This window comes from Cetorhinus maximus, chromosome 16 (assembly GCF_964194155.1).
Source record: "Cetorhinus maximus chromosome 16, sCetMax3.hap1.1, whole genome shotgun sequence".
NCBI classification, from domain to species: domain Eukaryota; kingdom Metazoa; phylum Chordata; class Chondrichthyes; order Lamniformes; family Cetorhinidae; genus Cetorhinus; species Cetorhinus maximus.
Genome location: NC_135894.1, coordinates 14,806,983 through 14,829,804, shown reverse-complemented (window position 1 = coordinate 14,829,804; position 22,822 = coordinate 14,806,983). Strand labels below are relative to the sequence as shown.

At 41.8% G+C, this 22,822-nt stretch overlaps 1 protein-coding gene across 6 annotated transcripts in view; it reads left to right on the top strand.

Moving 5' to 3' along the window:
* LOC144691369 (ribosomal protein S6 kinase alpha-3) overlaps positions 1 to 22,822 on the top strand; it is a 102,826-nt gene that overhangs the window by 75,937 nt on the left and 4,067 nt on the right. For all 6 annotated transcript variants that reach the window (XM_078559402.1, XM_078559400.1, XM_078559404.1 and 3 more), the window contains 3 exons: positions 11,856 to 12,017; positions 14,254 to 14,330; positions 14,941 to 15,058. In XM_078559402.1, the coding sequence (XP_078415528.1) occupies positions 11,856 to 12,017; positions 14,254 to 14,330; positions 14,941 to 15,058 (357 nt within the window). The remainder of the gene's footprint in view (positions 1 to 11,855; positions 12,018 to 14,253; positions 14,331 to 14,940; positions 15,059 to 22,822) is intronic.

Here is a 22,822-nt window from a genome sequence, read left to right as displayed (position 1 = left end):
TGCTTTTAGCAGCAGTAGAGGAAAATGCTAGTCCTTCGTCCTGTCTGCTAATGCTGTAATATCATGGACAGATTCTCCTCCTCTTTAAAAATGTGTTCCAAAGTGTCATTTTAAGGCTAAGTGTAATTCAAGAAACAATTCTGTAGTTAACTTGACCCTTTTCTGAAGTTAACCATTGACAGTTTTTTTTTTTAAAAAGTTTAGATATTTTGGAGCATTGCTTTCACACTGATCAAGTTAGAATCAAAATGCCTGGAATGTCTTTCATATGAGATTGAGTAGCGCTGTTTGGAGATTCTGATTTTAATTTTTAATATTAAAATGTTTCTTCCTAAAGATGTGATTGAACGACTGACTATATTTAAGACTACTGAAGTCTAACTTTTCTACAGTTTTTATCATTTTGGTGTAAGAAATCTCTGCGTGACCTAAATTACTCATTCAACGGTCTACAAATGGGAAGTTATGCCGTTGGGAACCAGAGGGTTATGCACAGCAACAATTCTAGTGTCATACTGCTGCCATGTAACCATTTCTTTCCCCAGGCCTTACTTTATACTAAGCTCTGAAGAAACACAACATAGATTTTCTTCCACTGGCAACAGCTGTATTTTGAGATTTTGTATTTTGCTACAGTTGTATAGGGCATTGGTGAGACCACATTTGGAGTACTATGTACAGTTTTGGTCTCCTATTTAAGAAAGGATATAATTGCATTAGCAGCAGTTCAGAGAAGGTTCACGCGACTGATACCTGTGATGAGAGGGTTATCTTATGAGGAAAGGGTGGACAGATTGGGCTTGTATCCATTGGAGTTTAGAAGAATGAGAGGTGACCTTATTGAAACATATGAGATCCTGACTGGGCTTGACAGAGTGGATGCTGAAAGGATGTTTCCCCAGTGGGAGACACCAGAACTAGGGGGGGACAATTTAAGAATAAGAGGTCTACTGTATAAGACGGAGGTGAGGAGAAATTTTTTCTGGGGTATGGGAGGGTTGGGAATCTGTGGAACACTCTTCACCAATGTGTGGTAGGGGCAGAGTCATTGAATATTTTTAAGGCAGACTAACAAAGGAATCAAATGGTATCACGGTTAGGCAGGATAGTGGAGGTGAGACCACAATCGGATCAACCATGATCTTACTGAATGGAGGAGCAGACTCGAGGAGCCAAATGGCCTATTCCTCCTAATTCATGTGGCTCTTTCACATTTCAGTTTTGGATTGTGAAAGTTGTCTCCAGTCTTCTGTGATGTCTACTTTGAAAATGATATGAAATGTTTAAACTATTATATAATATGAGTGTCAATGAAAAAAGACACACACGTCGAAGCTTTTCGTCTTCGAATCATCAGGACATTCACAAGAATGCCAAATGTAAAGGGAACAAGAAATTACACTTCATGAAAAGAGAATGTTGATTGGTTGGCAAGTGGACTTTGGTAGAGGCATTGCCATGGAGAATGCACCAGTTAACTGATGACTGATAATTAACTGCCAAGCTTTTTTTAAATTCAAACCAGGCAGGTTGGCAGATAAAATGTGTGTACACGTTCTTTCTGTCTGCAAAGAACAGGGCTTTGTGTAGCTTCTAGCATGCGTAAGTGAGCCACACTGCGAGCCTGACTGATAATCTTCAATTGATTGTCAGTGTAATTCTTAGCACATTCAGGGTTGTTTAGCAAATGTTGTCCAATCCTGGAATCACATCTAATGTTGGACACCGTGTTTTGAGTTTTGTAAGCATGGGCTGGTTGCGTACGGTCAGTACCTTGTCAGTTGAAGGGACATGCTGTTTGATATGATCCACCATTTTTTGGGATGTACAGCTTACATTCTGAGCATCATGCGTAATGTGATATATGAATTTCAGTGCCGGTGTGATGCTAGGTATGTCGGCAACAGCCATTTTCTGGTTCGTTCCCTAGGGCAATGCCTTGACCAATCAGAGTCAACCTGCCTGGTTTGAATTTAAACAAAGCTAGGCAGTTAACGGTCAGTCATCTGTTATCTGGTGCATTCTTCATGGTAACACCTCTACCAATCAGAGTCGACTTGGCAACCAATCAGTACTCTCCCTTCTCACAAGATATTAATTGTTGTCCCCTTTACATTTGATATTCTTGTGAATGTCCTGATGAGTCCAAGACACACAGTTTTGATGCGTTTTTTTTCAGCGATACGCAAGTTCTCTACTACCAAACGACTATTATATAATTATTGCCTTCTGGGTTCATACTGTCTTGGTCAGTAAGTTGGTCAAATCATTTGTTTAATTCAGTGTTGACCTCGGTTGATGTGATCACTTAGATCCAAGAATGGAGTGTTTTGCTGCTATTGGTCCTTTCCAGTGACTGATTATTTCCCAATATTGTTTGATTTTGAGCTGAAAAATCTATTCCAAACTAGCTTGCTGTAAAAAAAAAAAATAATAAATAAATTTTGAGAATGCAATTATCAGCATTTGAAACTGCAGAGAACGCTCGGAATCCAGCTCAAGTGTGGTTTCTAGGGATGGGGCAAATGTACTCCCATGCTTTGCATTAAATCAAAACTCATAGGAGAAGGTATCAGAATAAACAAAAGTTATGGTACATATCAATTAATTTATTCAGAAAAATCCAGCATCTAGTTGTTTTTTGAAGTTTCCAGAGTTTGCTCTTGCTTGAAGTTGAATCAATACGTTGATGCCACGACTGCATGAAAACTATTTATTGAAATTAGTCCTAAGCTTGCCTCTTATTAGTTTGAACATGTTCTCTTGTCCTACTCTAATGTTGTAAATTTATATTGTTCTGGATTTACCTTTCTTCCCTTAACTGTCTTGTTTACCTCTATAAGATCATCTCTTAATGCCTCTCCTTAAGATTATAAAGCCTAAATCTTTATTCATAGCTCAACTCTCAGCCATGAGAGGTTAGCCCCTTGGCTGTTATGTGTACTATCTTTAGTAACCATTGTATTTCATTAACCAGAACTGGCCACAGCACTCAGTAACAGTCTGATCAAAGCATTGCCACAACACTTCGTACAGTCTGATCAGAGTGCTATACAAGTTTCTCTGACTTCCAAAATCATAGAATGATTAGAGCACAAGGAGAAGGCCATTTAGCCCGTTGTGTCCATTTCGACTCTCTACAAGAGCAACCCACCAGCCTTTTCCCGAAGCCCTGTAATTGTTTTCTCCTCAGATAATTATCCAATTCTTTTGAAAGCCATGATTGAATCTGCCTCCACATGCACTCGGGTAATGCATTCTAGACCCTAATCATTTGCAGTATTTTTTTTAAAAAGGTTTTCCCTTAGTTGCCGTTCCTACTTTGCCAATCATCTTAAATCAGTGTCCTCTTGTTCTTGGCCCTTCTGCCACTGGGAGCTGTTTCTCCCTATGTACTCTGTCAAGACCCCTTGTTATTTATCCCCTGTATCAAATCTCCTAATCTTCCATTTTTCTAAGGAGAACCGCCTCAGTTTCACCAGTCTTGTCCTCGTAATTGAAGTCTCTCATCCTCGGTCATTTTTGTAAATCTTGCCTTCACATCCTTCCTAAAGTGTGGTGCCCAGAATTGGACACACTATTTCAGTTGAGATCGCACCAGTGTTTTATAAAGGTTCACTATAATTTCTTTGCTTTTGTACTCTGCTTCTGTTTATAAAGCCCAGGATCCCATATGCCTTATTAACCGCTTTCACAACCTGCACACTGATTTGTGCACATATGCCCCAGGTTCCTCTACTCCTGCATCCCCTTTAGAATTACATCCTTTATATTGCCTTTCCTCATTCTTCTTACTGTCGTGGATATCAACTTCAATATCCGCTTGACCGTTGATTCCTGTTGTTGACCATTAAGTTTACTAAAAACCCACAATTCTCTTGGTTTTGTCCTTGGTTGTTTCAACATTATTCCTGGACTGTGTGTTGCTTTTTTTTCTTTCTATTTGAAATACTTTATCCTAGCCTACATTAAATTTCCATGTTCCATTTTTATGCCACTTAAATATTGTATCCAACTCATTCTATAATTTTTGAGCAGTCGCTTCATATTTCACCATCACTCCTAATTTATCATCTGCACATTTGATCACTTTGCATTTTGTTTCTGAATCTAATGTTTGGAAATTAAAAAACCAATGCCTGGGCATTCCAGCACATTCTTCCCCAATGCGACATAATTCCTAAAAATGACTCCTTTTCTACCCTTCAACTAACCTATTAATTCCGAGGGTTTACCATGGCTTCCTGTATCTTTAATTTATAAGGTGGCTCTTTATGTGGAACTTTTTCAAATGGCATTTGGAAGTCTAGGGCTTTTTGTAGGGCTTATTACAGTTCACTTGGGCTACCACTTGCTCATGGAAGTAAAGGAGGTTGGTTAGGCAGGATCTCACCCATCTGAATCTGTGATTGCTGTTTGCTTGCTTTTATTTATGTAATCTTCAGGTATTCTTTTGATAACTAAATCCATTATTTAACACACAATGGAAGTAAGATGAATTGATCTGTTGCTGCTTTTGTTTTTGTCCTTTTAATTATGGGCACCTTGTTGCCTGTTTCCAGTTTACTGGAACTTCACTAGTGTTTGGTACCTCTTTCTTCATAATCTGCGCCTCAAGTCTCCTGCAGCACTCTGCAATTAGTACCATTTGTCCCTGTAAATTTTTATTTTGAGCCCATTCTTTAGGCTTTCATCTTGTTTATGGTTTTACTTAGATTAACTAGGTTTGAGGACATCATGTTGATCAGGTCTTCTGTTGCAAGTACAGCCATAGCAGCTTAAACATAGCGCTTTTATCATATCAAATACACTCCAATGCATGTCATGGTGTAATTATACAAAAGTTGCAAGCCAAAGGGGCAAATATTGGCAGAAGTGATTAAAAGCTTGGTCAAATAGGTTAAAAGGAGGGAGTCTTGGGCAGTGGGTTTTAGGGTGGGAATTCCAGAATGTGGAGATAAAGGCACTGGGAAGGAGTAATCATGTTTACTAGTTTGTACTCATTCTCCATTTCAAGCTTGCCTGTACCTATTAAGGTTTCCATCTTTTCTGTCTCCTGTTGTAGCACTGAGATTTTTTTATTTGTTTAACCTCTGCCACTATCTCTCTTCTCTGCCTTTCTTTATTCCTCACAATCATTGTTCTGCATGTTTTAAATACATCATAGTAAAGCTATTCCCCCTGTTTATATCTTTCACATTTTACTTGTTAATTCGTTTGGTGTTACATTTGCATAGTGAGAGTTAGTTTTAGTATTATATTTATGCTATGCATTTTAAGTTGTTCCATTTTTTTCTCTGCTGCTGTCTTTGAGAAACCTACCCCAGTCCATTTACTTTAGTTGTGAATTTAGCTATTTTAAAATTCAGTATGCGATTCCTGGCCTTGGATGTTTGATTCCTCAAATGTTTTCTACTTTTTCTGGCTCTTACCCTAAAACTCCAGTGCTGCTTGTGTCACTGTTCCAGTAGAATCTAATGCTGAAACACAAGAAGACAGCACACATGTAACTTCAGTGTAGATTGAAGCCTTACCTAGGGGACTGTTGATTGAAATGTCAAGGTTGGCCGTAGTGCAAATCACATTGGTACAGGATTAACAAAAGCCCCAAAATAATAGAATATAGTGGAGCTACTTTTGAGACATTTCCTCTTTTTGTGCAAAACTTCAAGCGGCAATCTCAGTCTCCCTTCCAAGACAGGATTTTGATTTGGTGGGCGTGAGCTGCAGTCCTGAAAGGGAGGGCGGGGTGCTTCCAGGATTTTGACCCAATGATAGTGAGGGAACGGTCATATAGTTCCTAGTCAGGATGGTTTGTGGCTTGGAGGGGAACTTGCAGGTGGTGGTGTGCCTATGCTTCTGCGGTGAAGAAGCCTTGGCGAGTTGCCGCAGTGCATCTTGTAGATGGTACACACTGTTACCATTGTTCACCTGTGGTGGATGGGAGTGCCAATTAAGTGGGCTGCTTTGTCCTGGATGTTGTCAAGCTGCTTGAGTGTTGTTGGAGCTGCATTCATCCAGGCAAGTGGAGAATATTCCATCACATTCCTGACTTGTGCCTTGTAGATGGTGGACAAGTTTTGGGGAGTCAGGAGGAGAGTTGCTCATCTCAGAATTCCCAGCTTCTGACCTGCTTTTGTAGTCACAATATTTATAAGACTGGTCCAGTTCAGTTTCTGGTCGATGAGAACCCCCAGGATGTTGATAGTGGGGGATTCAGCGATGGTAATTACCCCATCGCCCTCTGTTCATCACCCTCTGTTTTTTCTAATTCATCCATGATATGTGGGCATCAACGCCCCCTCCAATTTTTTGTTGTGTATAGCCTGCTCATTTCAGTATGAGGTAACTTTAATTTTTTTGCGCAGTTACACTACTGTATCAATAACTTGTGAGCGGCTTGCAGAGTAACTCCTGGGTAGCTGAGTGGAAATATTGATGGGTATCACTGACAAAAGTCAGCATTTATCACCTATCCCTAATTGCCCTTGATGTAGTGGTGGTGAGCTGTCTTCTTGAATCACTTTAGTCCTTATAGTGAGATTCTCTGACTGCTGTTAGGTAGGGATTTCCAGGATTTTGAGCCAGTGATGATGAAGGAACAGTGATATTTTTGAGTCAGGATTGCATATGACTTGGAAGGAAGGGTGGTGTTCCCATGTGTTTGCTGAACTTTTCTTACCAGGTGGTAGAGATCATGGGCTTGGGAGGTGCTGTCGCAGAAGCCTTAGCGAGCTGCTGCAATGCTTCTTGTAAATGGTGTACACTGTAGCTACTGTGCTGCACCTGTGACAGACGAGGTGTTGATCAAATGGTCTTTACCCATGTGCAGCAAAACCTGACAATGTTCAGGCTTGACCTTATAAGTGGCAAGTAACGTTCGTCGGTCGCACAAGCCCTTTCTCTCCATGTGACTGGTCTTATGTGCATGTGTTTTATGCCTTTGCAATGGCAGAGTGGAGATTCTAGTTGTACTGAAAGCCTTAACCTGTCATGCATCTGATGAGACATCTGTGACAGCTGGTTTACATGGTGAAAGTTTATTGAAAGTTACATTAGTTAGAAAATGATTAAAGAGCATTTAAGTGATTAAGAGCCTTGTTCTTCGTAAACTGGGAACTGGGAAGTAAACTTTAAACTGAATACCTGTTTAGCCTCAAATTTGCCTGTCATAGCCTGAGAATTCTACGTGGAATAGTGTTTTTTCCACTATTTAGTGGAATAGTCATTTTTTAAGGTTTTAATGTCCCATGGCTACTGGGGTTGATTGGGAAACCGTGGGTTGATTCCCGACCCTTAGCCAGGCCTGGCAGGCTGTGGAGAGTCTATATGGCCGTGGAGAAAACCTTTTATCATTTCTCCAGGTGCAGATTCATCTGCTGTTCCCTGCTTAGGTGAGCTATGTCAAAACTACCATTCAAGGCAAAAAACGTGCTCTTGTGTAGTGCAGATTATTGTGATAGTGAATCTGAATCAAGTCCTGAAAGGTAGCTCAAAAATTAAATGATTTGTATGCCTAGGAATATCTGTTGAGGATTTGCTCTTTGAACAGATTGTTTTCTGTGATCTTTAATGCTGCACTTCATGTTTCAATCTGATGAATTTCCTATTCTTAGCCTTCAATTGGGCTGCTCTAAAATCACCAAGGCTCCCTAGACAGCACCTTCCAAACCCATGACTGCTACCATCTAGAAGGACAAGGGCAGCAAATAGATGGGACCATCACCACCTGGAGGTCCCCTCCAAGCCGCGCACCATCCTAACTTGGAAATAAATTGTTGTTCCTTCACTGTTGCTGGGTCAAAATCCTGGAACTCCCTCCCTAACAGCACTGTGGGTGTACCTACACCACAAAGATTGCAATGATTCAAGAAGGCAGCTCACCACCACCTTCTCAAGGGCAATTAGGAATAAGCAATAAATGCTGGCCTAGCCAGCAATGCTCACATCCCATGAATGATTTTTTTTTTAAATTACACTCTTATAGTCACTTTCCTTAGAATTGTAGGTAAATTTATTTTTTCTCAATTATGCTGGAGATCTACCAAATGCTGCCACCGCCCAATAGAAAGTGGCATCCTCAGTTGCTTGTGCTGTTAGATAAGGACTGATCAAGACATCTCACTATTTTTTGGACCTTTCTTGAGCTTAGCCTGAATGTTTAGGGCTTCTCTTCGTCCGTCAGACCCTGCATTTTTAAAATTATTCATCCGCGGGATGTAGGCTTCATTGGCTGGACCAGCATTTGTTGCCCATCTGTAATTGCCCTTGAGAAGGTGGTGGTGAGCTGCCTTCTTGAACCACTGCAGTCCATGTGGTATAGGTACACCCACAGTGCTGAGGATGGGGGAGAGAGTTCATGGTCTGAAGTTGATGAACTTAATGTTCAGTCCGGAAGGCTGCAGAGTGCCCGTTCAGAAGATAAGGTGCTGTTCCTCCAGTTTGTGTTGGGCTTCACTGGAACATTGCAGCAGGTCAAGGAAGGACATGTGGGCATGAGAGCAGGATGGTGTGTTGAAATGGCAAGCGACAGGAAGATCTGGGTCATGCGGACAGACCAAAGGTGTTCCGCAAAGCGATCACCCAGTCTGCTTTTGGTCTCTCCAATGTAGAGGAGACCACATTGGGAGCAGCAATTCGCTGTCCTCCAGTCTGTCCGCATCTCATCTTGCGATTAGGCACTTTACAGCCTTCCAAACTTAACATTGAGTTCAACAGCTTCAGACCATGAACTCCTTCCTCCATCCTCATCCCTTTTTTATCCCCTTTTTTCAATATTAATTTTTATCCACTCATCTTTATTTTCATTTTTATTCATTGTTTTATCCTCTCCTTTTATCCTATTTTAAATCTTTTTTCCCACCACCATCTCCTCCCCCCCACTAGAGCCATCTGTCACTTGTTCATGTTCTTTCCAGAGTGCTTACCCTCGCTCTGCTATTACCACATTCTGCTTTGATCTTAATGCCACCATCAGCACCTCCTTTAGCCAGTACCACTATCATTAAGGCCCTTTGTCCTTTTGTTCATGACATCTTTGTCAATCTCTCCTTTGCCTCCACCTATCACTGGCCTTCTATCCAGCTTCACCTGCTCCACCCCCTTAAACGGTGTAAATTTCATCACATTTTTACTTCTCTTTAGCTCTGAAGAGTCATATGGACTCAAAACGTTAACTGTCTTTCTCTCCACAGATGCTGTTAGAGTTGCTGAGTTTTTCCAGCATTTTCTGTTTTTGTTTCAGATTTCCAGCATCCGCAGTATTTTACTTTCACCTATTCTTATTTTGGAGCTCGACCCACCTATGAAGAATGGACATTTTTTGCATTTTCTGAAATAGAACTATCTTGACTGTTCTGCAGTCCTTTCTTGTTTTACTTGTTCTTGAGGTGAATTTCGTGCTGGAAAGTTGCACTTGTCATTTTGTCACCCAACATGAAGCACTTCCTGTTTGGGTATAGCATGTTCAGATGCAAGACCCTTGCTGCACCAGTGGCCTGGGCTATTTATTGACGAGTTTAAACAATTTTGTGCTATGGGTGTGCAATTATTGATTAAGTTTAGTTCATTGACATCCAGTTATTTAAGAGAAGGACTTAAGTAATAATGGAGTTGACATAGGAAATCATTCATTTGTTCAAGATAATCTATAATACACTGTTGTATAACAACTGTGAATCTTAGACTTTACATATCTCACTCTGGTATGATATAAAACACTGGACCATTTAATCTATTTTCCATAGATCGGAGAGTCTGTGTGGAAACGAACAACTTCTTCCAAGTATTTTCTGCCATACTGTGGCTCAACTACATTCAGTCAGTGAAATAATTGTAGAGCTCAACTGCATGAAGTATATAAGAGCTACTGCAGGAGATTGCGATAATTGACTCCATTCTTTTTCTTCTTTATATGTTCTATAATAATGCAATCCATTTGGCAGAAGCTTCTGGTACTTATTGCCAGTTTGCTTCTCAGAGTCTCTGGAAAATAATTCAAATTAAAATTGTACATATTGTTCAAATCAACCCTATGTTATCTCCTATTAACGACCACAACTGCATAGAATCTTTAGCTGTTTATGAGAATTGATGTTCACCAAGGGGAACATCAAACCCCACTCCATTGTTCATTGAGCAGTGAAGTGATATATCCTGATTCTAAAGTTGACTGTTGCATTTCGTTATTTTCCAACCTTACACCTGTTCTGCTATTCTAGTCGCTTTTTTAGGTTTAAATGGTATTACCCTTCAGCGTATAGCCCCATAGGTAAAAGCAGAATATAATGTAATTTGTAGGTGGAATTTACTTATCTACTCTTCATTTGTGAACTCATTGTGTACATAAGTGCTTTGCTGACTTATTCACTCAGATACATCCCAGTCCTACTGGTGTAAACAGCATGAAGTGGAAGCGAGTTTGTATCTGTAATTTCCCCAATTCAAAGCTGACCACCTGTGTGCTGTTCTGAGCCGTGTTGGCTATAGGCCAAGCACTTGTGCACAAGGATAGAGGAGAAAAGCTGAGGGACAAACAATTAGTGCAGCTCCAATAGTGGTTAAATAAGCTGAAGCCTAGATACATTTCCGGCTTGTTCTCCCAGTGAATGTTCAGAGAATAGGGATATTTAAGGGAGAGAGCAAGAGATTAAAACAGAAAGATTCTTAAAAAGTAAAGTTAGTCTGCAAATGAAGAAGACACTACATTGAAATTTAAATTAACTGCTGAGAGCTTTAGGTGTAGATGTTTTTCTTAGTAGGCCAATAAGTTGTAGATGTTCCTTTTTTAAAATTTTTGTTCTCAAGGTGGGGGATGTTTGCTGAGGAATGGAACATTTTTTTTGTGTGATAGAATCAATCACTGAGGTCAGGTGTAGCACAGGTAGGTAAATATCAAAACTGCAACTGTCCTCCCACTAATGTGCCTTAATCCTCAAATTGGCAAGGGCACCCTCACTTAATTACACAGATGCAATGCTTGCTTTTGCTACAGTTCCCATACCACTTGGTGTGACAGCCAGTTAATGCGGAACTAAGAACAGTGTTGTGATCTGGACGCTCATCATCTTTGGGATTTGATTGACATTCACTCAATCCCTTTAGTACAAGCAGAGAAAGGAATCTTTCATTTCATTGGTCCAAGCTCAAAACCCTAGTTCCAAAATGAAAGCTATCATCCTTTTTTTAGAATTAACTTTTTGAAGAAATCTAATAGCCAAATTTTGATTAGCTTCTGTTGAATTGCAAAATCAATTTCAAATTAACACTAAAGCAAAGCACATAAGGAACTGATGAGGCCCGTGTGAAATCACATTTTGGTTTCTTTCCTTCCAGTTTCTCCCTTATACTGACATTTCTATACTTAAGTATGGTCCCTCAATTAAATGGTTATTCTTGGCATACATTGGACAGTGAGTGTCAAAATCCTACTTAACTATGAGACTAATCACAATTGGGCACAATTCTGTATCACCTAAACTACAAATACATGTACAAGGATAATCGCTAATTACCCATCAGGTGAAGGGGCACCCTGACTGGTTTTTCTCTAGTCCCATTCCATTCTCTAACCTGCAGACATTGAGGGCAGTTACAAGTGCTTCCACTGTTGTTTCAACAGCTGTCAGTTGAGTCTGCGTAGAACAAGGGATAAACTTCAAACCTTTTTGGTCTCTGTCTTAGTGACAGACTGTAAAATATATTTACCAACTTCAGGGTTCCTTCCAAACTTTTAATGTGGATCTTGGTAATTCATCAAGATAACTCTCTGGAAGCATTGCATTGAAAGTGCATCAATAATAAAAGCGGTTGAAAAATTCACTGATCGTTGTATTAATATATTTTAATGCATTTAGGTGGTGCACAGAGACTTGAAACCGAGTAACATCTTGTATGTGGATGAGTCAGGCAACCCAGAATCGATTCGTATCTGTGACTTTGGGTTTGCCAAGCAGCTGCGTGCTGATAATGGCCTTCTCATGACTCCGTGTTACACAGCTAATTTTGTTGCTCCTGAGGTATGATGTATTGATTTATTTTTGTCTTTTGCTGAAACATTACTAACAGTTAATTTAGTTCCCCTTGAAACAGTGAACACTGTTGCTGAATGCTGAACACTGGTTATTGGGATGGTGCAGCATGTCAGAGTACAGATAGGGTGCAGTTTATGTCTATTTTCCCCTCATGCTGACCAGCCAGCTTCATGTGTGCTATTGTAGGGATTCTCATTGAAGAGCAAGCACTTCCCAACAGGGATGGAGGACATGTCATCTCAGGCAGGAGGCTAGACTGGCTTTGCCAAAGACTTGAGCCTTCCTGGATAGAGGGATACAGTTAAGTAGGAGAGGGAATGAAGGGTTTTTTAATTGAAAAATCACTTCAATAATTTTCAGCTGCCTTCTCTAAACCCTAAATTTTCTTTTCAGTTTTTTTATGCTGATCATGAGCAGGGATATTAATAGAGTTTGGAACATTCACCCAGTGACAGCATCAAGCAATTTTACCTAGCACACCAGCGTTAGCTGCAGTGTAAATCCACCTCTATTCCAACAGTCAAACATGAACACAGCTTCAGAATAACATCCTGATCACATTGTTGGCATTTACATTTCCTGGACTCGTGTTGCCCTGAATAAGGTAGTCTGTAGTCCCAAGCCTTTTACTAACTTGGTAAAGATGGCTCAAAGTCAATTTATATAGGGATCCTGATGGCAAAAAAGATGATCAAGTCCAGATTCCAAGGAAAGAATGTAATATTGCTCTGCCTTAAATATTCCCCAATGTGTTTCATGGATGAGGAATTACTTTGAAGTATAGTAATCTGTGTCCACAAATGTGACAGCTATATTGCCATGGAATCTTAGACATCCACCTGAATTGGCAGATGAAGCTTCAGTTAACCTCTTAGCTGAAAGACAAGAAACTTGTAGCAAACAATACTACTTTAATATTGCAACAACATGCCTTTGTATAACTCCTTTTAAAGTGAAAAATAGACCAGGTACTTCAGAGGTGTAATCAAAAATAAATGGATGCTGATATTGTGCTAAAATCCTGAAGTATGGGTTGAACTTCCATCATACTGACTCGGGTAATAGTTTCACCAGCTAAGTCAAGCTATTGTCTCTGTTTACACTGCACCTAGCATATCCTTGTATAGTAAATGTTCACAGCAGAGAGAGCCTCTTAGAAATAGTCTTTGATGCATAGATATGCTGTAGGGAATTCTGTAATAGTGCGAGGCTATAATTGAAGTTCAGAAAGCATACTGATAAATACTAAAGCTGAAAGACTTGCAATGTCATTAAATCAGAGCAAAAGCATGTCTATGTTAGATTTTCACAATCCATGGAGCTGACATTCTAATGAGCTTTTTTGCTGTAGCATTTTTTAGGTGAATTTTTACCAAATGAATTCTAAGTCAGAATGGTTCATTAGTTATTAACTACAGTAATACATTTGATAACCTTAAATTGATTGGGAATTGAAGTTGAGATGGGGCTGGAAGTGGTTTGCCCTGTCAAAGAACACCCCAGAAATTATGTTCTAGCAATTTGATCCTTGTGCTGTGTTGCAACTGCTGATGCACTGTTCACTAGGATTGTTATTCCAAGCATTTTTTGGCCTTGTAACTATTTTGCTAAATTATATAGCCTACTCTAATGTTGTATGTATTTGTATTTGCTCATATCGTGTCAGTGCTTATGCTCTATGCAAACAAATATTTTAATTGTATTTATCTGCCCTGTTTTCATATTCCTTCAGCCTCTCTCTTGCTTCATAACCAACCCAATCTGATCTTGAATGGCGATGTAGTATGTTAGCCACTGACCTCTAAAGTGAATTCTGCAGCTTCACAACTCTCAAGAAAGCTCTGTTCTAAATCTGTTATGTAACTTTGTATCTGTGGGGCCCTCATTCTAGAATCTACCACCCCACCCTGCCCCCCTCCCCACTGCAAAAGTATTAGGAGTAGTCTACTTCTATCCGTCCCATTCGTTCATAAGTTTAAACACTACTATCATATCGGCTTCATAATCTGCACTGCTCTTAATAAAGACTTAATTTGTTAAGCCATATTTTCATTTCCTCATACCAGGCTGTATCCTAGTTCATCTGTGTTATATAGCTTTTAAACCCTCAATATTTTTCTTATTATGTGAAGTCCAATACTGCACACTCTACACTTAAGGTTTTATGTGCATTAGGAATTGTAAAGCTAATTTAATTCTTTCCATGTATTGTACTTCATAGGTATTAAAGCGGCAAGGATATGATGCAGCTTGTGATATCTGGAGTCTTGGTGTTCTCCTTTACACTATGCTCACAGGGTAAGTTTGTGCACTACTTAGAATGTAACTGATCAAAGTGTTAAAAATACCAAACGACTTTTCTATTGGGCTTTCTTCCTCTACGCTTCCCCTAAAGGTGGTGAATAATGTTCGTGTATAATTCACCATGGGGTTACCTAAAATGGGAATCCCAGTTTGAAAATAAAAATCATACTGGAGTTTATGCAGTCTGTGGCACTTTGTAGTAGAACAAGTTCCTTCGGTCTTGATTAGATTCATTCTTCATATATGCATGTCTCACTTTAAGCCCAGTATTGTCCAGTAGAGAGCTGAGACCAGCCACAGGTGTAGCTATGGGAACACCATTTGAGGCATATTCTCCAATTTAAATACAAAACACTTTGTATACACTTACACCATACAGGTACATTTACTTTGTGTGTATATTTACTCAACAAGCATCTACCACCGCTTGGTAACCATATTATATGATGGGTGTTTTCCTATTTCCCTATCTTTCAACAAAACCTGTTTCCCACTTGTTCATAGGTGTTAAAGCGTTTCAGTGGCTCCTGATTGTTCAGCAATGTCAGCACCTTGAAATCTGTATTTTTATGATTTAATCACCTGAAATTGAATTTTGTTTCAGATACACCCCCTTTGCTAATGGGCCTGATGACACTCCTGAAGAAATATTGGCAAGAATAGGTAGTGGAAAGTTCAGCCTGACTGGAGGTTACTGGGATACAGTTTCTGAAGTTGCTAAGGTAATTGAACAAGATCAATTGATTGTTCGTATTTATGTATACACGAACTCGGAGCAGGAGCAGACCATTCAGCCCCTTGATCCTGCTCCACCATTCAATAAGATCATGGCATGACCTCAACTCCACATTCCCGCCTACCATCAGCAAATTTAGCAACCATACTTTCAGTCCAACACATCCATCGGTTCCCCTTTATCCACAGCATATGTTACTTCTTCAAAGAACTCCAGTAAGTTGGTTAAACATGATTTACCACTCTCAAAACCATGTGAAACGGCCATAGTTATCTTAACTAAATGGGTTTAATATTTGGTTTGATGAAAAGCCCGTTGCTTAAATCTGTACCGTGTCCAACGGTGTAGCAAAAACTCAGTACCAGATTCACAAATGTGACAGAAGAGATCATTTGGAGCAGAATGGGTTGAATAAATATTAATGTGTTAAGGCAATTCAGTTTTGATACTGAACTGTGATACTTTGTACAAGAATGTCAAATTCAGTTCCAGGGTAACATACTGGCATGGATAGAAGTTTGGCTGACAGGAAGCAGAGAGTATGCATAAATGGATCTTTTTCAGGTTGGCAAAATGTAACGAGTGGTGTGTCACAGGGATCAGTGCTGGGATCTCAACTATTTACAATTTATATAAATGACTTAGATGGATGGGATGGTTGCCAAATTTGTTGATGACACAAAGATAGGTAGGAAAGTGAGTTGTGAAGAAGACATAAGGAGGCTACAAAAAGACATAGATAGGTTTAGTGAGTGGGCAAAGATCTGGCAAATGGAGTATAATGTGGGAAAATGTGAAATTGCCAATTTTTGCAGAAAGAACAAAACAGAACATTACCTAAATGGTGAGAGATTGCAGAGCTCAGATGCAGAGGGATCTGGGTGTCTTAGTGCATGAATTGCAAAAGGTTAGTGTGTAGATACAGCAAGTAATTAGGAAAGCTAATAGACTGTTATCATTTCTTGCAAGGGAAATTGAATACAAAAGTAGGGAGGTTATGCTTCAGTTATACAGAGCACTAGTGGGACCACATCTGGAGTACTGTGTACCATATTAGACCATAAGACAGAGGAGCAGAAATTAGGCCATTCGGCCCATTGAGTCTGCTCCACCATTCAATCATGGCTGATAAATTTCTCAACCCCATTCTCCCGCCTTTTCCCCGTAACCTTTGATCCCCTTACCAATCAAGAACCTATCTATCTCAGTCTTGAATACACTCAATGACCTGGCCTCCACAGCCTTCTGTGGCAATGAATTCCATAGATTCACCACTCTCTGGCTAAAGAAGTTTCTCCTCATTTCTGTTCTAAAAGGTCTTCCCTTTACTCTGAGGCTGTGCCCTCGGGTCCTAGTCTCTCCTACTAATGGAAACATCTTCCCCACGTCCACTCTATCCAGGTCTCTCAGTATTCTGTAAGTTTCAATCAGATCCCCCCTCATCCTTCTAAACTCCATTGAGTATAGAACCAGAGTCCTCAAACATTCCTCATATGTTAAGCCTTTCATTCCTGGGATCGTTCTTGTGAACCTCCTCTGGACCCTTTCCAGGGCCAGCACATCTTTCCTGAGATACGGGGCCCAAAATTGCTCGCAATATTCTAAATGTGGTCTGACCAGAGCCTTATAAAGCCTCAGCAGCACATCCCTGCTTTTATATTCTAGTCCTCTCGAAATAAATGCCAACATTGCATTTACCTTCCTAACTACCGACTCAACCTGCAAGTTAACCTTAAGAGAATCCTGGACTAGGACTCCCAAGTCCCTTTGCACTCCAGATTTCTGAATTCTCTCCCCATTTAGAAAATAGTCTATGCCTCTATTCTTCCTAACAAAGTGCATGACCTCACACTTCCCCGTGTTGTATTCCATCTGCCAATGCTTTGCTCATTCTCCTAACCTGACCAAATCCTTCTGCAGCCTCCCCGCCTCCTCAATACCACCTGTCCCTCCACCTATCTTTGTATCATCAGCAAACTTAGCCAGGATGCCCTTAGTTCCTTCATCTAGATCATTCATGTATAAAGTGAAAAGTTGGTCCCAACACTGACCCCTGTGGAACTCCGCTTGTCACCGGCCGCCATCCTGAGAAGGACTCCCTTATCCCCACTCTCTGCCTCCTGCCAGACAGCCAATCTTCTATCCATGCTAGTACCTTGCCTCTAACACCATGGGCTCTTATCTTTCTGAGCAGCCTCCTGTGCGGCACCTTGTCAAAGGCCTTCTGGAAGTCCAAGTAGATAACATCCATTGGCTCTCCTTTGTCTAACCTACTCGTTACCTCCTCAAAGAATTCTAACAGATTTGTCAGGCGTGACCTCCCCTTGATGAAACCATGCTGACTTTGCCCGATTTTACCATGCACTTCCAAGTATTCTGAAATCTCATCCATAATAATGGACTCTAAAATCTTACCAACGGCCGAGGTCAGGCTAATCGGCCTGTAATTTCCTGTCTTTTGTCTCACTCCCTTCTTAAACAGGGGGGTTACATTAGCGATTTTCCAGTCCTCTGGGACCCTCCCTGACTCCAGTGATTCCTGAAAGATCACCACTAACGCCGCCACTATCTCTTCAGCTATCTCCTTCAGAACTCTGGGGTGTAATCCATCTGGCCCAGGTGATTTATCCACCTTTAGACCTTTCAGTTTTCTTAGCACCTTCTTGGTAATGGCCACCATACTCACCTCTGGGGATGGTACTCTTGTTTTCCACCGTGAAGGCTGACGCAAAGTACCTATTCAGTTCCTCTGCCATTTCTTTGTTCCCCACTACTACTTCTCCAGCGTCATTTTCCAGCAGCCCAATGTCCACTTTTGCCTCTCTCTTACCCTTTATATATCTAAAAAAAACTCTTGCAATCTTCTTTTATATTACTGGCTAGTTTACCCTCACATTTAATCTTCTCCCTCCTTATTTCTTTTTTAGTTGTCCTCTGTTGGTCCTTGTAGGCTTCCCAATCCCCTGGTTTCCCACTGCTCTTCGCCGCATTGTATGCTTTCTCTTTAGCTTTTACACTGTCCCTGACTTCCCTTGTCAGCCATGGTTGCCTCGTCCTCCCTTTAGTATGCTTCTTCTTCCTAGGGATGAATTTTTGCTGTGTCTCCCAAATGACTCCCAGAAACTCCTGCCATTGCTGTTCCACTGTCTTTCCTGCTAGGCTCATCTCCCAGTCAATTCTGGCCAGCTCCTCCCTCATGCCTCTGTAGTTGCCTTTATTCAACTGTAATACCGTTACATCTGATTCCAGCTTTTTCCTCTCAAATTGCAGGGTAAATTCTATCATATGGTCACTTCCTCCTAAGGGTTCCTTTACCTTAAGCTCCCTTATCAAATCTGCCTCATTACACATCACTAAATCTAGAATTGCCTGTTCCCTAGTGGGCTCCACCACAAGCTGCTCCAAAAAGCCATCTCGTAGACATTCTACAAATTCCTTTTCTTGGGATCCACTACCAACCTGATTTTCCCAGTCTACCTGCATATTGAAATCCCCCATGATCACTGTAACCTTGCCTTTCTTACACGCCTTTTCTATCTCCTGGTGTATCTTGTGCCCCACACCCTGACTACTGTTCGGAGGCCGGTACGTAACTCCCATTATGGTTTTTTAACCTTTGTGGTTCCTCAACTCTACCCACACAGATTCTACATCATCTGACCCTACGTCATTTCTTGCTATCGATTTAATTTCATTTCTTACTAACAAAGCAACCCCACCCCCTCTGGCAACCTGCCTATCTTTTCGATAGGATGTATATCCTTGGATATTTAGCTCTCAGTCCTGATCCCCTTGCAGCCAAGTCTCCATGATGCCCACCACATCATACCTGGCAATTTCAATCTGTGCCACAAGCTCATTTACCTTATTTCGTATACTGCGTGCATTCAGATACAACACCTTCAGTCCTGTATTTCCTGTCCCCTTTCTCATTGTCGTCCCTTTATCTGATGTGCTTGAAGTTAGATTCCTAGCCCTTTCCAAACCCTGTCATATTTTGTGTTCTGGGGACTTTAATAGCCTCTCCTGGGCTCTCCTTTCTTTTCAGTTTTTTCATAATTTTCCATGAAGTTGAATCCCACCCCCCCACACTCTAACCTGCTGCTTTGTTTCCCATTAGTCATACTTCTTGGAGTTTTACCCTCCGCCGCGCGCGCGCCCCCCCCCCCCCCTCCCAAAGTCCTGGTCACCTTATTTAAGGAAGGATGTCAATGCGTTGGAAGCAGCTCAGAGAAGGTTTACCAGGCTAATACCTGGAATGGGCAGGTTGTCTTCTGAGGAAAGGTTGGACAGGTTAGGCTTGTATCCAATGGAGTTTAGAAGAGTAAGAGGTGACTTAATTGAAACCATTAAGATCCTGAGGGATTTTGACAGGGTGGATGTGGAGAGGATGTTTCCTCTTGTGGGATAATCTAGAACTAGGGGTCACCTGTTTAGAACAGAGATGAGACTCAATTTTTTATTTGAAGGTCGTGTGTCTTTGGAATTCTTTTCATGAAAAGACATTGGAAGCAGAGTATTTGAATATTTTTAAGGCAGAGGTGGGTAGATTCTTGGTGAACAAGAGGATGACAGATTATTGCAGGTAGGCGGAATGCAGATTTGAAACTATCAGATCAGCCATGATCTTCGTAAATGGCAGAACAGGTTCAAGGAGCCGAATGGCCTACTCCTCGTTTGTATGGAACGCTCGTAATCTGTTCGTTTATGTGACCCAGTTGAGTATTCCATTTTTGTGGGAAAATGAGTAGGATCAAAGAACTCACTGCCTCTTGTTTTTCCAAAATATCCCTGAATCCAGTGTAGTAAAGAATTTGATTTCTCCACTCCTCCCCACCCCCATCCCCTCAGTAAATCTGTGCATAAGAGACATGAGGTCCTGTTTTTTAGAGGTTTGTTCCATATGGTTGAATGAACTTGCAATTTTATGCTGCCTCTCTTAACCTCAGGGCATTACACAGCATTTTTAAACTCATTATATTACTTTGTGGTCACTATTGTAGTGTAGGGAAACGTGACAGATTACACCAGTAGTGATGAGATGAATTACCAGGTAACATTCTTGGTGCTAATTGATGGATAAATGGCCAGAATTCAGCAAAATTTCTCAATTTTCAAATAGTGCTCTGTGATTCTTTATACTCGCCAGAGAGCAGAAGGAGCCTGTTTCAATGCCTCATCTGAAAGATAGCATATCTGACAGTGCAACACTCCCTCAGTTTCAACCTAGATATGTATGCATTCGTCTCTGGAATGGGGCTGGAACCCACAATCTGCTGACTTGGCCAGGTGTGCTATCACAGTGCCACAGCTAACACTCCTGTCAACTATCTTGGGTCAGGTGACATCTCCAAATTAGTTATACAAAATTACTGCTTTGTTTTTCTAATATCATTGGCAGTAGTCTGTATGCAAAGCAGAAAATTATTTATCAAAACAAAAAACTACTGCGGATGCTGGAAATCCAAAACAAAACAAAAACAGAATTACCTGGAAAAACTCAGCAGGTCTGGCAGCATCGGCGGAGAAGAGTTGACGTTTCAAGTCCTCACGACCCTTCAACAGAACTGAGTAAAGTTAGGAGAGGGGTGAAATATAAGCTGGTTTAAGGTGGTGGTTGTAGGGACAAGCAAGCAGTGATAGGAGCAGATAATCAAAAGATGTCACAGACAAAAGGAACAAAGGGGTGTTGAAGGTGGTGATATTATCTAAGAGAATGTGCTAATTAAGAATGGATGGCAGGAGTGGAAAGACTGACAGGGCATTTACAGGTATAGATTTAAAAATAATGGAAATAGGTGGGAAAAGAAAAATCTATATAAATTATTGGAAAAAAACAAAAGGGAGGGGGAAGAAACGGAAAGGGGGTGGGGATGGACGAGGGAGTTCAAGATCTAAAGTTGTTGAATTCAATATTCAGTCCGGAACGCTGTAAAGTGCCTAGTGGGAAGATGAGGTGCTGTTCCTCCAGTTTGCGTTGGGCTTCACTGGAACAATGCAGCAAGCCAAGGACAGAGATGTGGGCAAGAGAGCAGGGTGGAGTGTTAAAATGGCAAGCGACAGGGAGGTTTGGGTCTTTCTTGCGGACAGACCGCAGGTGTTCTGCAAAGCGGTCGCCCAGTTTACATTTGGTCTCTCCAATGTAGAGGAAACCGCATTGGGAGCAACGAATGCAGTAGACTTTAAGTTAGGGGAAATGCAAGTGAAATGCTGCTTCACTTGAAAGGAGTGTTTGGGCCCTTGGACGGTGAGGAGAGAGGAAGTGAAGGGGCAGGTGTTGCATCTTCTGCGTGGGCATGGGGAGGTGCCATAGGTGGGGGTTGAGGAGTAGGGGGTGATGGAGGAGTGGACCAGGGTGTCCCGGAGGGAACGATCCCTACGGAATGCCGCCGGGGGGGGTGAAGGGAAGATGTGTTTGGTGGTGGCATCATGCTGGAGTTGACGGAAATGGCAGAGGATGATCCTTTGAATGCGGAGGCTGGTGGGGTGATAAGTGAGGACAAAGGGGACCCTATCATGTTTATGGGAGGGAGGAGAAGGCATGAGGGCGGATGCGCGGGAGGTGGGCCGGACACGGTTGAGGGCCATGTCAACGACCGTGGGTGGAAAGCCTCGGTTAAGGAAGAAGGAGGACATGTCAGGGGAACTGTTTTTGAAGGTAGCATCATCGGAACAGATGCGACGGAGGCGAAGGAACTGAGAGAATGGGATGGAGTCCTTACAGGAAGCGGGGTGTGAGGAGCTGGAGTCGAGGTAGCTGTGGGAGTCGGTAGGCTTGTAATGGATATTGGTGGACAGTCTATCACCAGAAATTGAGACAGAGAGGTCAAGGAAGTGTCAGAGATGGACCATGTGAAAATGATGGAGGGGTGGAGATTGGAAGCAAAATTAATAAATTTTTCCAGGTCCCGACGAGAGCATGAAGCAGCACCAAAGTAATCATCGATGTACCGGAGAAAGAGTTGTGGGAGGGGCCCGGAGTAGGACTGGAACAAGGAATGTTCCACATACCCCATAAAGAGACAGGCATAGCTGGGGCCCATGTGGGTACCCATAGCCACACCTTTTATTTGGAGGAAGTGAGAGGAGTTGAAGGAGAAATTGTTCAGTGTGAGAACAAGTTCAGCCAGACGGAGGAGAGTAGTGGTGGATGGGGCCTCTGTTCAAGGAAGAAGCTAAGGGCCCTCAGACCATCCTGGTGGGGGATGGAGGTGTCGAGGGATTGGACATCCATGGTGAAGAGGAAGCGGTTGGGGCCAGGGAACTGGAAATTGTTGATGTGACGTAAGGTGTCAGAAGAATCACGGATGTAGGTGGGAAGGGACTGGACAAGGGGAGAGAGAAGGGAGTCAAGATAGCAAGAAATGAGTTCCGTGGGGCAGGAACAGGCGGACACGATTGGTCTGCCGGGACAGTTCTGTTTGTGGATTTTGGGTAGGAGGTAGAAGCGGGCCGTCCGAGGTTGGGCGACTATCAGGTTGGAAGCTGTGGGAGGAAGATCTCCAGAGGAGATGAGGTCAGTGACAGTCCTGGAAACAATGGCTTGATGTTCAGTGGTGGGGTCACGGTCCAGGGAGAAGTAGGAGGAAGTGTCTGCGAGTTGACGCTCAGCCTCCGCGAGGTAGAGGTCAGTGCGCCAGACAACAACAGCACCACCCTTGTCAGCAGGTTTGATGACAATGTTGGGGTTGGACCTGAGAGAACAGAGTGCAGTAAGTTCAGAGAGAGACAGATTAGAATGGGTGAGAGG